The sequence below is a fragment of the Taeniopygia guttata genome, chromosome 9 (genome assembly GCF_048771995.1).
Source record: "Taeniopygia guttata chromosome 9, bTaeGut7.mat, whole genome shotgun sequence".
Lineage (NCBI taxonomy): Eukaryota > Metazoa > Chordata > Aves > Passeriformes > Estrildidae > Taeniopygia > Taeniopygia guttata.
The window spans coordinates 21,755,556-21,769,111 of NC_133034.1; the positions used below are offsets into that span (position 1 = coordinate 21,755,556).

At 45.1% G+C, this 13,556-nt stretch overlaps 1 protein-coding gene across 3 annotated transcripts in view; it reads left to right on the forward strand.

The window, feature by feature from the left end:
* PLD1 (phospholipase D1) overlaps positions 1-13,556 on the forward strand; it is a 72,264-nt gene that overhangs the window by 25,772 nt on the left and 32,936 nt on the right. For all 3 annotated transcript variants that reach the window (XM_072933657.1, XM_030280907.4, XM_030280906.4), the window contains exons 2-7: positions 3,846-4,031; positions 4,544-4,671; positions 4,969-5,114; positions 5,859-5,967; positions 7,380-7,445; positions 13,015-13,073. In XM_072933657.1, the coding sequence (XP_072789758.1) occupies positions 3,878-4,031; positions 4,544-4,671; positions 4,969-5,114; positions 5,859-5,967; positions 7,380-7,445; positions 13,015-13,073 (662 nt within the window). In that variant the 5' untranslated portion in view covers positions 3,846-3,877. The remainder of the gene's footprint in view (positions 1-3,845; positions 4,032-4,543; positions 4,672-4,968; positions 5,115-5,858; positions 5,968-7,379; positions 7,446-13,014; positions 13,074-13,556) is intronic.

Sequence of the window (13,556 nt, forward strand, 5' to 3'; positions counted from 1 at the left end):
TGCTGTCACATTGCTCTGCCTTCTCTCAGTATTGACACTGTTCTCACAGGTCAAATGCTTTAGGTCTGAGTTTTCCTGTGTTCTGCATCATCTCTTCCTTCCTGGCTCACAGGCAATAGTCCTGTTTGTTCATCTTGGCACAGATTTTGCCTTTGTTCGGATTGCCAGTTCTTGACTCAGTCAGACCCTGATTTTTCTCTTTTGGTTGTTTGGGTTTGTTTTCCTTTAAAAAACACACTGTTTATTTTCTATCTTGAATGGCAACAGCTGAATGCTGAAATGCAGCACTTACTTCTGAGAAGTTTCATCCTGTTATTTGCAGTCTCCTGTGATTTGCTGGTGACACTTGAGTTTGGTATCAGAGGTTTATAATTCCCTTCTCTAGTCCGTCAGCAGTGCAAGCAGTGAGTGGCACTGGACAGACAGGCCTTCTTGGTGTAGCCTGCCTGATTTATGGTAAAATCCTGGATATCTGTGCCTATTTGTACCCAGTCTGTTGCAGATTAACCAGGCATTCCTCAGCTTGCCCATGGGAATGCAGAGTGTCCACATGGAAACTCTGCCCAGGAGGTTAAATAGCTCTTACGGAGCAGAGCTCTGTAAAGCAAGCTGGCAAAGCTTTCAGAGGGGTGTGGTATGTCCTGTCTTTTCCAGCTGACCCCAGTGCCAGCTGCCCTGCCCAGTGCTGAGTTTGCCCTGTGTCCCCTGGCTCTGCAGCAGCCAGCTGTGACAGGAAGCGTGGCCACTGCCCAGGCTCGTGGGGCTGCTGACAGGGCCACGGGCAAGTCACATTTTCCTTCTCAACCCCAGAATTTGGCTCTAATCTCGATGAAGGGAATCTTGCTGCTGGGACCGACTCAGTCCATCTGACTTTGGACCCTTCTTTATTGCAGGATTTGTCTCTATGAACTGTGAAAACAGCTTTAGCTTAAAAAAAAAAAAATCCTGAGTTATGGAGCCCTGCTGCGGTCCCTTGGAAATAATCACTGCACACACTGGTTAATTGTTTATCCATTAAACAACTGTGTCAATTAATCTGACAAAGAGCCCATCTGTACCTGGCACGATGGGGAAGAGGAGGAGGAGGGAGGATGAGCATCTCCTCTCTCTGTTGGCTCCCCTCTGCTGCTCTTCCTCCAGCCCTGCTGATGTAGTATTTGTCTGCTGGTTTCCTTCAAGTGTAATTGCTGGCATGGCACGTCTAGAGTGTGTTTGGCCATGGAAAACCTCTTTTGGAAAGGACATTAAGTTTCCATGAAGTAAAGGCATCTTCTGATGGAGAAAAAAACCCAAATTTTATTTTGTTTCTAAATGTGAATACAGACAGAAATACAAAGCAAGATGCTGCTTTATTTCCAGCTAGAAATACACAAAAAAAATTCTTTGCATGAAGTGCTGAGTCGGAAATAGGATTTAAATGTATGTATTAGTGCAGAGTAGAGGCCCTGGGCTCCCTCTAGCCATCTCCAGGGTTATTTGGGAAGCCTGGTAGCATGGCCTCCCTTGGGAATGCTGTTTATGTATGCCTGCTTTCCAGGGAGAAAATCAAACATCCCAAGCCCGTCTATATCAGGTGGAATGACTTCACTCCAAACAAATGAAAATGTGCCTTATGCTCTCTGAATAATTGAAGGTCCCTGCAGTACATTGTTAGATTAGGAAAAGTGTAAAGCTTCCAAGAGGGAGAACTAGCTTGCCATGAAGTGGTGACAGGGGAGGTGTGGGGCAGTGCCAGTGCCAAATTCCTGCTGCAGAGAGGCTGCACGGGCTGGGTAGGGTAACATCAGTGGGGTGAGAACAGTTTGATAATGGAAACAAAATAAAATATAGTAATAATTGCAATGAAAGGGGAATAACACTGATGGAAACAAGTGATGCACGATACAGCAATTGCTGACCATCCCCTGACCAGTACCCAGCCCCCAGCAGCAGCTGGCACCCCCAGCCAATTTCCCCAGCTGATATCCTGGGAATGGTGTCCTGTAGAATGGAATATCCCTTTGGCCAGTTTGGGTCAGCTGTCCTGGCCATGCTGCCCCACAGCTTTTTGTGCACCTCCTCATTGTCAGAGCATTGGAAACTGGGAAGTCCTTGAATAAGAGGAAACAGAACTTAGCAACAACTCAAACATCAGTGTGTTATCAGCATTCTTCTGGTCCTAAATCCAAAACACAGCACTGTGCCAGCTAATAATAAAATTAACTCTGTCCCAGCTGAAACCAGGACATTGCCTCAAAGTTCAGTGTATCACTGGGAAAGGAGGTACCCACATGTGTGTTTATATTTGAATTATTCATGCAGATCTCTTGAAGTGACCTGGGGGGCCCAGTGATTCCCCTGGTCTGGTCCTAAAGCCTTCTGTGCTCTGGTGGCTTTCCCTGCCCCTGGTGGAAGGTGACAGAGCCACCCAGGCCCTCGGAGCCCTTGCTCCCAAGATGAAGCTGTTGGTTCTGCATTTACTTTGGTATAAGAGAAGAGATTGACCCAGTTTTTCTTGATTCAAGTCTGTGTGCAAATGGATTTTTTTTTTTCTGAAGGCAGCTGCTTCTAGCATGTTTTTAGGCATACATGGTATCAGCCTTATGAAGTAATGAAATAATGGACTTGTTTCAAGAGGAAACAATAATAAAGAATGTTCTTTCAAAAGCAGCTAAACACATGATTTATTAAAATGTTAAATTATTTCCAAGTTACAGCATACCCAGCTCTTGTTGTGGAGGTCACTCAAGAATAATTGCACAGTGTTCTTTGCAGAACTTAACAGCAGAAATGCCACACTTTTTTGGAAAAATCATTCTTTAACACAATGTAAGAGCTTCCACAAGGATAAATGGGCATTCTTGTATTGGCTTCTGTAAAATGTTGCCAGTTTGTCCCATCCATATTTTTTCAGTGTAGCTGTCGAGCTGTGACATTTATTGCAGAGCAGGACAAAGATTGAAGGGACTTTTTATCATCATCAGGGAGATGCCCAGCAGCTGGAGCCTGGCTGTGTGCAAGGACCAGCAGCCAGCTCCACAGCCCCGTGGTGAGATGCAGAGCCTGGAGGAGGAAGAGGGTTTGCAAATACTCAGGAGCAGAGAAGGCTTGTGCTAGTGTCAGTGGCCATGCCTCATATATCAATTTACTTTTGTTTCCTTTTTTTTTTTTTTTTTGGCGTCTTCCTTCCCCATTTTTCTCGTGACTCAGGCTCCTGGAATGGATGGGTGGGAATAAAGGTGGGGAGTGCTGTAGTCCCCAGTGCCCAAATACTTCCAAGTGCCCTGAGCAGGCTACAGCCTTTTCCCTGGCTGTGTCCCCATCACTAAGGGACAGTGGGCTGGTCCCCTGCGGACACCTGGGATGTTGGAGGGGTGAGCACAGAAGACATGGGCTCCACCTTGTTCATCCCAGGCTTTCTGTGGGGATCAGGATGCTCCTGACCCCAGAGAGGAACCTTTAGGGCTGTAACTTTTGAGCCTGCTGAGAGGATGGAGCTTTGGGGGAGCACGAGGTATACAGACACCACAGGCAGGTGTGTAAGATGCACAGAAATAGAGGAAATCTTAATAATGCCAGGAGTTTCTAGCACTACTTCACTCAAGGGAAAAACATGTAGCAAAAACTCCTACTGATTTTCTGAGTGAGCTTTTCGTTCATGTAGCCTGACCTGGGAAACACAGCACCGCAATGATACAGTTTGTAGCTTTATAGCTGAACATTTGCCATTGGCTGTGTAGGGTGGGGATAGTTGGGATGAATGTGGATAAAGGGATAGAAGGGAGATGTGCCCATGCCTTGCCAGTAGTTTCCCTCAGCCCTGTGTTGCAGAGAAGTGATGACAGCTCTGCCCTGTCTCTCCCCAGCGCCCCGCGGCTCCTGAGCACAGGCCCCTGAGATGTCTCTGAGTGCAGACAGCCATGCAGCTACATCCACGCTGAAGAGGCTCGCTGCAGACATGAGCAACATCATCGAGAGCCTGGACACCAGGGAGCTCCATGTGGAGGGGGAGGAGGTGGACTCGGAGGTGCTCATCGACCCCAAAGGCACCGGTGAGTTGGCACCCGTTCGTTCTCATCCCGTGTCCTGCCTGGGTTCAAACAATCTGTTAGCAGGTAGGCTACAGCCTCAGGGGTTTTACCAAGCCCAGCACTGACCCTGATTTAGAACCAGGAGGCTCTTAATACTTGAGCTTCTCAAGTTAAGTCACAGAATCACAGAATAATGAGATTGTAAGAGACCTTTAAGATCATCAAGTCCAACCTATGCCCTAACACCTCAACTAGACTATAGCACCAAGTGCCATGTCCAGTCTTTTTTTAAACATGTCCAGAGATGGTGATTCTACCACCTCTCTGGGAAGGCAATTCCAGTACTGTATTATTCTCTTATAAGTTTCTTCTGTGTTACCTTGTCTTTGAGCTCTCCTTAATAAAAATTTCTCTCTTTTGCTGAAATTAATTCTGCTGTATAAATGCTCCCAAGTTGAAGCATTGCTGTCTGCTGCCTTTCATGCCCGGATTGTTACAAGGCTGTGGAGCTAACAGTGTTGTGGTCCTTGCAGTGTGCATTCCCTTCTCTGCCATCTACCACACCCATGGGTTCAAAGAGCCGGGCACGCAGACGTACCTCACGGGATGTCCTGTCCGAGTGCGTGTGTTGGAAGTTGAACGCTTCACTTCCACTAAGAAGGTCAGAACTTCCAGAGATTTGGTTTGATTTACGTAGAACTGTATTTAAAATGCTGTTTGTGTCTTAATTTTGTGCTTGCATGTTCATGGGCTGAGGAAGCAGCGATGACTGTGTCTCAGAAAATGCTTAGGAGAGAAGGTTATCTGTCTATTTATAAAACCTAATAAAGCAGAACAAGAAATCGTGAGACACAATAATCCTTAAGTAAAGCTGAATAAAGGCTCTTTAGATGAGCAGCTGCAGGAAAATGGCTTATTTCAAAACTTGCATCCCATGTGGTGATTTTCTCCCCTGCAGGTACCAAGCCCCAATGTTTACACCATCGAGCTGACCCATGGAGAGTTTGTCTGGCACGTGAAAAGGAAGTTCAAGCACTTCCAGGAGTTTCACAGGGAGCTGCTGAGGTACAAAGCCTTCGTGCGCATCCCTATCCCCACCAGGAGGTGAGTGCATCCCTATGGACACGGTGGGTTTTGGAGATGTGATCTGTTAACTTCTAATATCTTATCTATTTGGCTGGTCCCATTTGCTTTGCTGTAAGGAGGAGAGGGCAGAGGAATTCAGTCTCCATGAATATTTAGCAGCTATAATAAAAATACTTAATCTATGTGTTTAGCAGCCAGAATCTAAGTGATGCAAACATCTCTCTGCTGACGCAGAAAACGTCTCCTGGGTCATCAGCTTTTGAGCTGGATTTGCCTTGAACGTGGGGAAGGGTTATGATAATGCTAATGGAAATTAGCTGGAGCTTTGTGGCTTTCTGACAGTGTGTGCAGGATGTGGGAGGTATGGGGGTCGCTGGCCAGGCTGGCCTTGGTGCTTGGGTGGCTGGAAATATAAGAGGAAAGGGAAAAGAACTGTGAAGTGGTGTAGGTGAGTGAGAACCTTCTGATGTAGAGAAATGTTGGGATATCATAGGAGAGGTAAAATTATGAGGGGTTAAGAGCTGGAGGAACATAATGCCCTAAAAATAGGATGTAGGTTCCTTTTCCTTATGAGACCAAAAGCTGGCCCTCACAAATCAAACTGATACTGATACATCTGTGTTGTGCTTTAGTTTGTAAGACACTTGGAGCTGGCTTTTCAGATAGAAAAAATAAAGGCATTGCAGCAGAGGCGTTAAGTATTGAGGCATAGAGACACTTGCAGCACTGAGACTTGATGTTGGGGTGTGTTTTTCCTTCCAGTCACACGGTGAGAAGACAATCCATCAAAAGGGGAGAGCCGAGGCAGATGCCGAGTCTGCCGCACACCGCAGAGAGCACGGTGCGGGAGGAGCACTTCTCCAGCAGGAGGGTAAGTGCCCACCTCCCTCTGGGGGCCAGAGGCATGCTCTGAGGTGCAGAGAAGCCTGGCAGCTTGCTTGCAAAGCCACAAATTATCAAAACCCTCGTTTGGTATCATTACAGTATTTTGCTTGACAAAGTTTGGCTTTGACAAGTCCAGCTTTAATGCCAGATTCTCTGCTGTGCAATGATGAGGATGCTGCTGCTGGGGTTCACATGGGCAAAGCTTTCCTGTGCAGTTGCTGAACACCATGATGCTGGGAGTGGTGGTTCCCCTCCTCCCACCTGATTTAAAGATAAAGAAGGCAGTTTTCAGAGTCAAGTGATGGAGGCAGCCCCGTGGCCATCAAAATCTGAGAGATTTCAGTGCTGTCCCCCTCTGAAAGAGGAGTGACAGGCTATTGATACTGAAGTGGGTAATTTTAGCCCAGGCACACGTGTTCTGTGTAACTTCATCAGATGTTAACAGATGGGCTCTTCCATGGAGAGGGTGGATGTCTTTCTGCCTCTTCATTGCAGCTTTGCTGCTCGCAAGTTAAAAAACCCATGTTTGTTCAGGCTGTGCTTGTCGTTCTCTTTCTGCTTCTCCCTCCCTCCCTGGGCTTTGTGCCGCTGGAACTTCAAGGCCCAAAGGATTAAAGGATTATGTCTTGTGGCTGTGCCATGCAGAAACCCTGCTGTTCACAGCTTCTCTGATGTGTGGGAAGTTTGAGGAGAGAGATGTGGGTTTAAAAGAGGAAGAAAACTGTTGTATAGATGCTTTTTATTTTTTTAGCTCATGTTTCCTTTTCAGTTTGCTTTGTGTCCTGTAGGATTCTGCCCAGTTTTCCATGCCCAGATAATCTAATTTTTTCTTTTCCCTTTTACGATGAGGATGGAAAGAGATTGCTTCTCCCATAATGATTTCTATAATGATTTCTTCTCTTCTCCCTTCCTGGCTGGGGAGGACAGGCCCAGACACTGCTCTCTCTGTGTCCTTTGGACAGGACAGCATGGTCCCTGTGTCTGTCACTACATGAACTTTTTGTTTTGGTTAAACAGGCTCTCTCAGTTGCCTCTGAGCCTGTTTTCTTGCAAAACTGATTCCTGTGGGTCAGAAACAATGGAGACTGATTTGGTATTCAAAATTGTTCTGAAACTTCAGCTCAGTCACAAAAGTTGACCTCCAAAGTGACCCTGCCACGGAACAGGTCTGCTGGTGGAAGTACAAACACAGAACTATGAACAGTAAATAACCTATGACCAAACTGTTTATGGTGCTGAGCTATGATATCTTGTGAGCACATAATAATGGATTTATTTATCCACTCAAACTGAAAAGTGGGTCTGATTTCTTGATTGATTCCTAATGCCAGGCAGTTGGATTACAGGAATTTTCAAGAAAAACCTATCCTATCTAAAGTTTCAACCTTTTAATTGTAGAAACAGCTGGAGGATTACTTGACAAATATCCTGAAAATGCCAATGTACAGGAACTACCATGGAACAGTAAGTAGAAATTACTTTGCTTAATTGTCTAAAGAATATTCACTTTACAAATGCTGAATTCCTTGGAAGAAAACATGCAGCTTCTGCAAGAAATATTTTACAGCTGTTTTGTGAGCATTTTGGCTCAGCTGATTTCTCCAACACAGATGTAACATGATTAAAACCAAAGGAATGATTCAGTGTTAGAGGTTGCTGGTATAGCACAGTGATAACCTCCTCAAGCTGGTTCAGTCCAGCTGGTTGTACATGTATGATGCAGAGAGATTCTGTTTAATTCTGCAGACTCTGCAAGATGGATAAATTACGGTTTTAAATACTTAAAAAATTGGGATCCAAATCGTATTTGTAACTGCTCCTTCAGTCTGGGCTTTGTGTGTGGTTCTCAGTGCAGGTTTGTCTCAGGTTTCTATTCTGTGCAGTTTCCCTGGACATCAGTGATGCTGAGTTTGTGTGTGTGGTATGCCCAGAGAGGTGAATGAATATTTTGTCAGTTCCAGAGGGAGATGGTAGTTGGCTCATTTCCTCAAGTCAACACTGTTTGAAATTAGGAGAGATGTCAAATCCAGCTTCAGGCCTATTTTAAGCAAAAACATTTCTTTTGAAATTCATCCTCGAATGTTTCTTCAGAAGTCCTTACCTGTCAGCTGCAGCCGTGACATCTCTTGGGGATGGCAATTTATTTCCCCTTTTTTTGGCTGCATAATGACTGTGTTACTTCATCTTTTGTATTACCAGCAAAATCTGATGCATGCACTGAGTAGCTGCCAAGCTTAGTGACATTTCTGAGCACAGAGTGGTATCTGGGAACACCTGGTTTTCAAACCAGCCAAAAATACAGACTGAACTTTGAATTTCTGTAGCAGACATTTCTCTTCCACTTTTGCTGTTGTTAGATACTCTTCTATGTTGCAGGATTTCCATTGTGTAGACATGTTGGGAAGCTCATAGCTGGATGTTGTGTATAAAAACTTAAAAGCTGTGTGTGCTCTATTGTAGAGTTATTGAGCACTGCTTGTTCCATGGGACAAAGTGCCCATTGGGGTTGGCTGTTGTGCTCTGGATGGCAAGGAATCTTCAGGCTGAGGCTGAGGAAGCTGCATTCCTTAGCATGCTCCTTTAGGGGACAGGCTGTGGAGCTTAATTCCAATGCACTGAAGAGTTGTGTTAGCCTGCATGTGGAAAAGAGTCATCTTTTGTTCTAGAAGCAAGACTGGGATAACTTGGCAATTTTGATCAGTAGCATATGCAGAGCGGGGGAGAGTTATTTTACAGTGTGGATCCATCTCGTCACTTTTAGGCAGGCGTTGCCTTTTAAAAATATTTTGGAACATTTCTGCTCCTATGAGAACGTGGGTGATGCTTTGGCCAGGCTGTGGTTTGGGACAGGCTGCACAGTGGGGGCTGGGAGAGGAGATGGGCGGCCCTGCCTTCCCAGGCAGCTGTGGGGTGCTACCTCCTGGGCTGAATCGCCCTTCTGTCCCCAGCCCCTGGAGCCAGATGTCCCTTTTGCACATAAATTCTCAGTTTATTGTTGGCTTTCACTGGATTTGGCCACAGAGAAGTGCTCAGGGAGGATTTGCTGCCCGTGGTGGCGGCATGGGTCCTGCAGGCAATGCTGGAAGAAAATACAGGGAAGGAAGTGCTTCCTTTAAAACAGCACCCAAACACCCCCACCATTCTAGATGAGACTAAGTGAAGATTTCTGGCACTTTCCCTGGAACTGTATTTGTCCTTCTGAGAACAAAATGAGGGCTTTGCTCTTCCTGTGGTTGAGAAGTCTTTTGCCTGGATGCTGACAAATGATAGAACTGTCTTAATCTTGGAGCACATTTGGACTCCTTTGTGTTCCTCTCAAAAAATCCATGCACTGAGGACTTTTTTAAAATCAGGAACTCTGTTAGATTAGGCATTGAGTTGCAAAGGCAAGCTGAGACCTGCCTGGAGTGTAACCCTTGGTCATAGTGAAGAGCCTGCTTGGGTCAGTAGCATCTCTGAGGAGATGTTTTTTACATCTGAGCTGCACAATTTAATGAATTTGCTTTTTTGCTTTTTTTTATTTTGCGTTTGTGGTCAATTTATTATTTGCCAATGAGAGCAAAGTGTTTTATACACTGTCTGGAGGATGTGACGTGCACTAAGACAGTCGAGCCTTCAAGTCAAGCTTGTGGTTTTGCAGACCTGAAGTCACTGGTTGGGTTAAGGATCAGGCCCACAGTGACTCCATGGCATTGGGGAGGTTATACATCATCTAGCTTTTTATATTTTTTTTAAATTATTTTATTTATGTGATTAAATCTCATGTCTTCTTCTTATTATTTCCAAAACCTTTTTACAGTATTTTTGGGCTGAAGTGCTTTAAGACAATTACCATTAAAATTAATGTTGTGGGAATCTCAGTGTGTTAACTGTTCATACTTTTTTTCCCTAAAAATTGGAGGAATATAGCTTCAAAATGTTGAGGTTTAATTGGATTCTGTTTAAAAAATTTATTAACTGGACTTTTGCATTGTTTTTGTGCAAGCTCCCATATTTAAAAGACGCCCAGGCAAAATGAAAAGTGAGATTTGATTGGAGTTGTGTATGTGTGTAATGTTTTGCATGAACTTTAGACAGGGTAAAAACCTCATCTTAATTAAGAACAGCTGAGAAGTGAGAGAGGTCCCTGGTTGCCTCTGATACAGCATTTGGATCTACAGACTTTTGTGGAGGTCCCCACCCAACCCACCAATATTTCAAGCTATTACACTTGAAATCCACCACATTTTGGGTTTTTTTAAATGTATATTTTGTATAAGCAATATTTTTGTGTAAGAAATTATGCTGAACAGTATCATTCTGAAGAATGTGTAATTCCATGTTATTGCTAGTGACCAGTGCTAATCAGCTTTTGATGCATTTCTGAACCCACTAAATAAAGAGCAAGAGTCAAAATGAAAAAGTACAGCATGGAGAAGATGAATCCTTTCTGAAATGCAGATGCTCTGTGAAATTTTTACTTACCTAAATCATGCATGTTCCACATTGCTGGCAGGACAGGATGGTGTGAACACCTTGCAGCTGGTTCTCCACCTTCCATAGCCTGTCCTCCTTCAGCCCATCACTCCTGGCTGCCACAACAATGTCATTGAAGCTGCATTCTCCAGGCCCTTATCTCATGCCAAAAGCATCCTGCTGCGGGTCTCTCTGAAAGCAGAGTGGGGTGCCAGATCCCAGGGAGCAGCTGGGCAGCGCAGGAATTCCGATGTGACGGAGATGAAAGCTCCTGGCTGCCCTGCCTGCCTCTCCCAGCCTCCCTGTGAATGATGAGCACCTCAGATGAGGCACTGTGACAGTAAAAATAGCTAATTGTAACAATAAATCATCCCATCAGATGTTTTGCACTACACTGGGGAATTTTCCTTCTAACTGCAGGAATTTATTTAATTTTTTTTTACCAACTCTTGATCAATGTGTTGGATGGGCTCCTGTCATTGCTGTTCCAGAGACTGCTTGGCTGAAGAGAAGGTTGCTGTCCTGCCAGACAATCTTTGTTTCTCTTTTATGTAGTGGTAGTTCTGTTTCTGCCAGTAATTTTTCCTCTTGGTTTTTCTCTGTGCTTCTTTGAGGACCATTATTTCTCTGCATGCAGTGCTCCTCAAATTCCTGCCAAGCTTTCTGGTTCCAGCCAGCATTTTCAAAGGGTTTTGACATTTCTATGCTTTTTTTGTGTGTATGCCCACTGTGAGAGAGATGTCTGGGTTTCTGATTTGTCTGATATGAAATGTCATGAAGTTAAAATGAGATCCAGACAAAGAACTGTCCTGACAATTTGCTTGGGATGTCTGATAAGGGTTTGTAGGATACACTGGATTTTTTCAGGCACTTCCCACCTTGCTTTACGTGTCACTGCAGAAACAGCTGAAACATTCATAGGTCACACCTGTGCTTTTCCAGAACCCTTAGGGAGAACAGAGAGAGCAAGATGGTTGGTAATATAGCATGGAATGACTTGTTCTAACCACTTTCTGAAAACAGGCTGAAATCACCCTAAAATCAAAGCATTAAAATTGCTTCAGCTGAGTAGAAGTTACTTTATGTCCTTGAGATACTCAAGAGGAAAGCAGCAGTGTCTTTTGTTCTTCTTCATGGCCTTGGCTGATATGAGAAGTTTGGGAAGATCCCAGGAGCAGCTGAGCATGAGGAGATGGAAGGATCTTCAGTCCTACTGCTGTTTTCTGGGAAAAAAAATTATGGTATTGGGAAGGGAGCCTGTGCTAACCTCATCATAATGGCAAGATAGACTTTGACCCCAAATTTACTGATACTTTTTGTTACACTTGGTGTCTGAAGATATCTTTGAGACTTAGGGGTCCACCTATGTAGTTCCTGTGCAAAATTGAATTTTGCTGATGAGGACCTTGAGGCTGGTTTGCCAAAGAGAGGTGACAGTGGCCCTTTCCTGGAGAAGAGAAAGCCTTTTCTTGCAGTTGCTGTGGGTATGGGTGGGCATATCCTAAAGCTTCTACAGAGGCTGCCTCCTGTCCCCACTCCAGTCAGGAGCATGGGCTGAGCCCTGGACTGCAGCCCCAGCAGGTTCATTGCCAAACTGTGCTGTGAGAGGTTCCCTCTGGCTTGCTGCCTGGCCAAAGGGACAGTGACACCTGCCCTGAGCACCTTTCTGCACTTGGACAGCTTGCTCTGACAATAAATTAGGTGCAGACAGGGTTCTGCTGTGCAAGGTGACTCCTTCACTGGGCTGTGCCTGCCCCAGCCCTGTCCTGCACAGGACACCCTGGGAGAATGTTTCTCCCTGCTAAAGGGGCCCAGGGCTAATAACCAGCAGACTGCCAGGAATGTCCTGCTGTGCCAAGAAAAGCCTGCTCGGTCAAAATTGCCCAGTGTCCTATTTTTAGAGGTGAACGTAATCATACTGAGCTTTCTCTCCAGCTTTGCTCGCTGTTATGTTCCCTGCAACCCCTGCTGAAGCAGGAGGAGCCATGAGGAGGCAGGTTCCTTGACTTTGGGATTTGAACTTGCTCTCCTTCTGCCCCACTGTGGCTTTCCTGTGCATTTTTGGTTGCTGGAACCAGAGGGGCAGTGATGTGTGTTCAGCACTGACCTGCTGCAGTGGCCTTGGAGGATGTTCATGGGTTGTGGGGCTGAACCCTCCTGTGGTGTCTCCATGCTCTGGGCATGTGTCCTCATTTCCTTTGCAGTCTTTCTTTGAGGTTCTCTGGAGGGAGGAGAGGATTCAGGTAGCCAGCCAAGATCACACAGACTCCTGAACAGTGTCAAACTTGAGTCCTTTTTCAGCTAAAGATCTCGGAGGGAGAATACCAGGGAGTCCCTGTGATGTATTTGAGTTTAATTGTCCTGAAATGTGTTCTCCAAAGTACATCTAAAATAAAAAAAAAACAGAAAACTCAACTAAAATACTTTCCTTGGTCTTCTTGGAGATGCTTAAGTGATGGTGGATAACATCTGCTCTGGATGTTATGTACGCCTTTATGGCAAGTCACTGTGACAAAGCAAAAAAATGTTGTGGATTTCATGGTTGTAAAGATGGGGGGAATCTCTTTTTCTTTCCCAGATGGAGTTTGTTGGAGTTAGTCAGCTGTCATTCATCCATGACCTGGGACCGAAGGGCATGTGAGTTGTCAGCTGTCTTTGTGAGTTATGATTCACTAAGAGCATGGCTTTATACATAAATACTGTTAAAATTAATAGCTTCCTTTCTCAGCACTAACTGACTCGGGAATATTTTGCGTACTAGATATGAAAAATTATTACTGTTTAGACAGAAATGCTACAATTTGTGAAACGTTTTTGAGAGTGGGCTGCTTTACGAGACAGAGCTTTTGGGATGTCCACCCTTCCCTTCCTGCAGCCCTTCCTTTGAGCCACTTAATTTTCTGTTTCCTGTGCTATAAACTGGGACCCTGTGCTTCTTAAAACTCCATGATTTTCTTCTGGGGTGGTTTATTTTTGCCCTTCATCCAGCTTTCAGGGTACAGCACAGAGGCTGCTTGGGCACAGTTGGAGAGCCAGCCCAAGGCACAAGGGCTATGGGGTTCAGCAAGCAAAGCACCCCCTCCAAATGCCCCCTGCAGCTCCAGGTGAGCCCCATCCCTC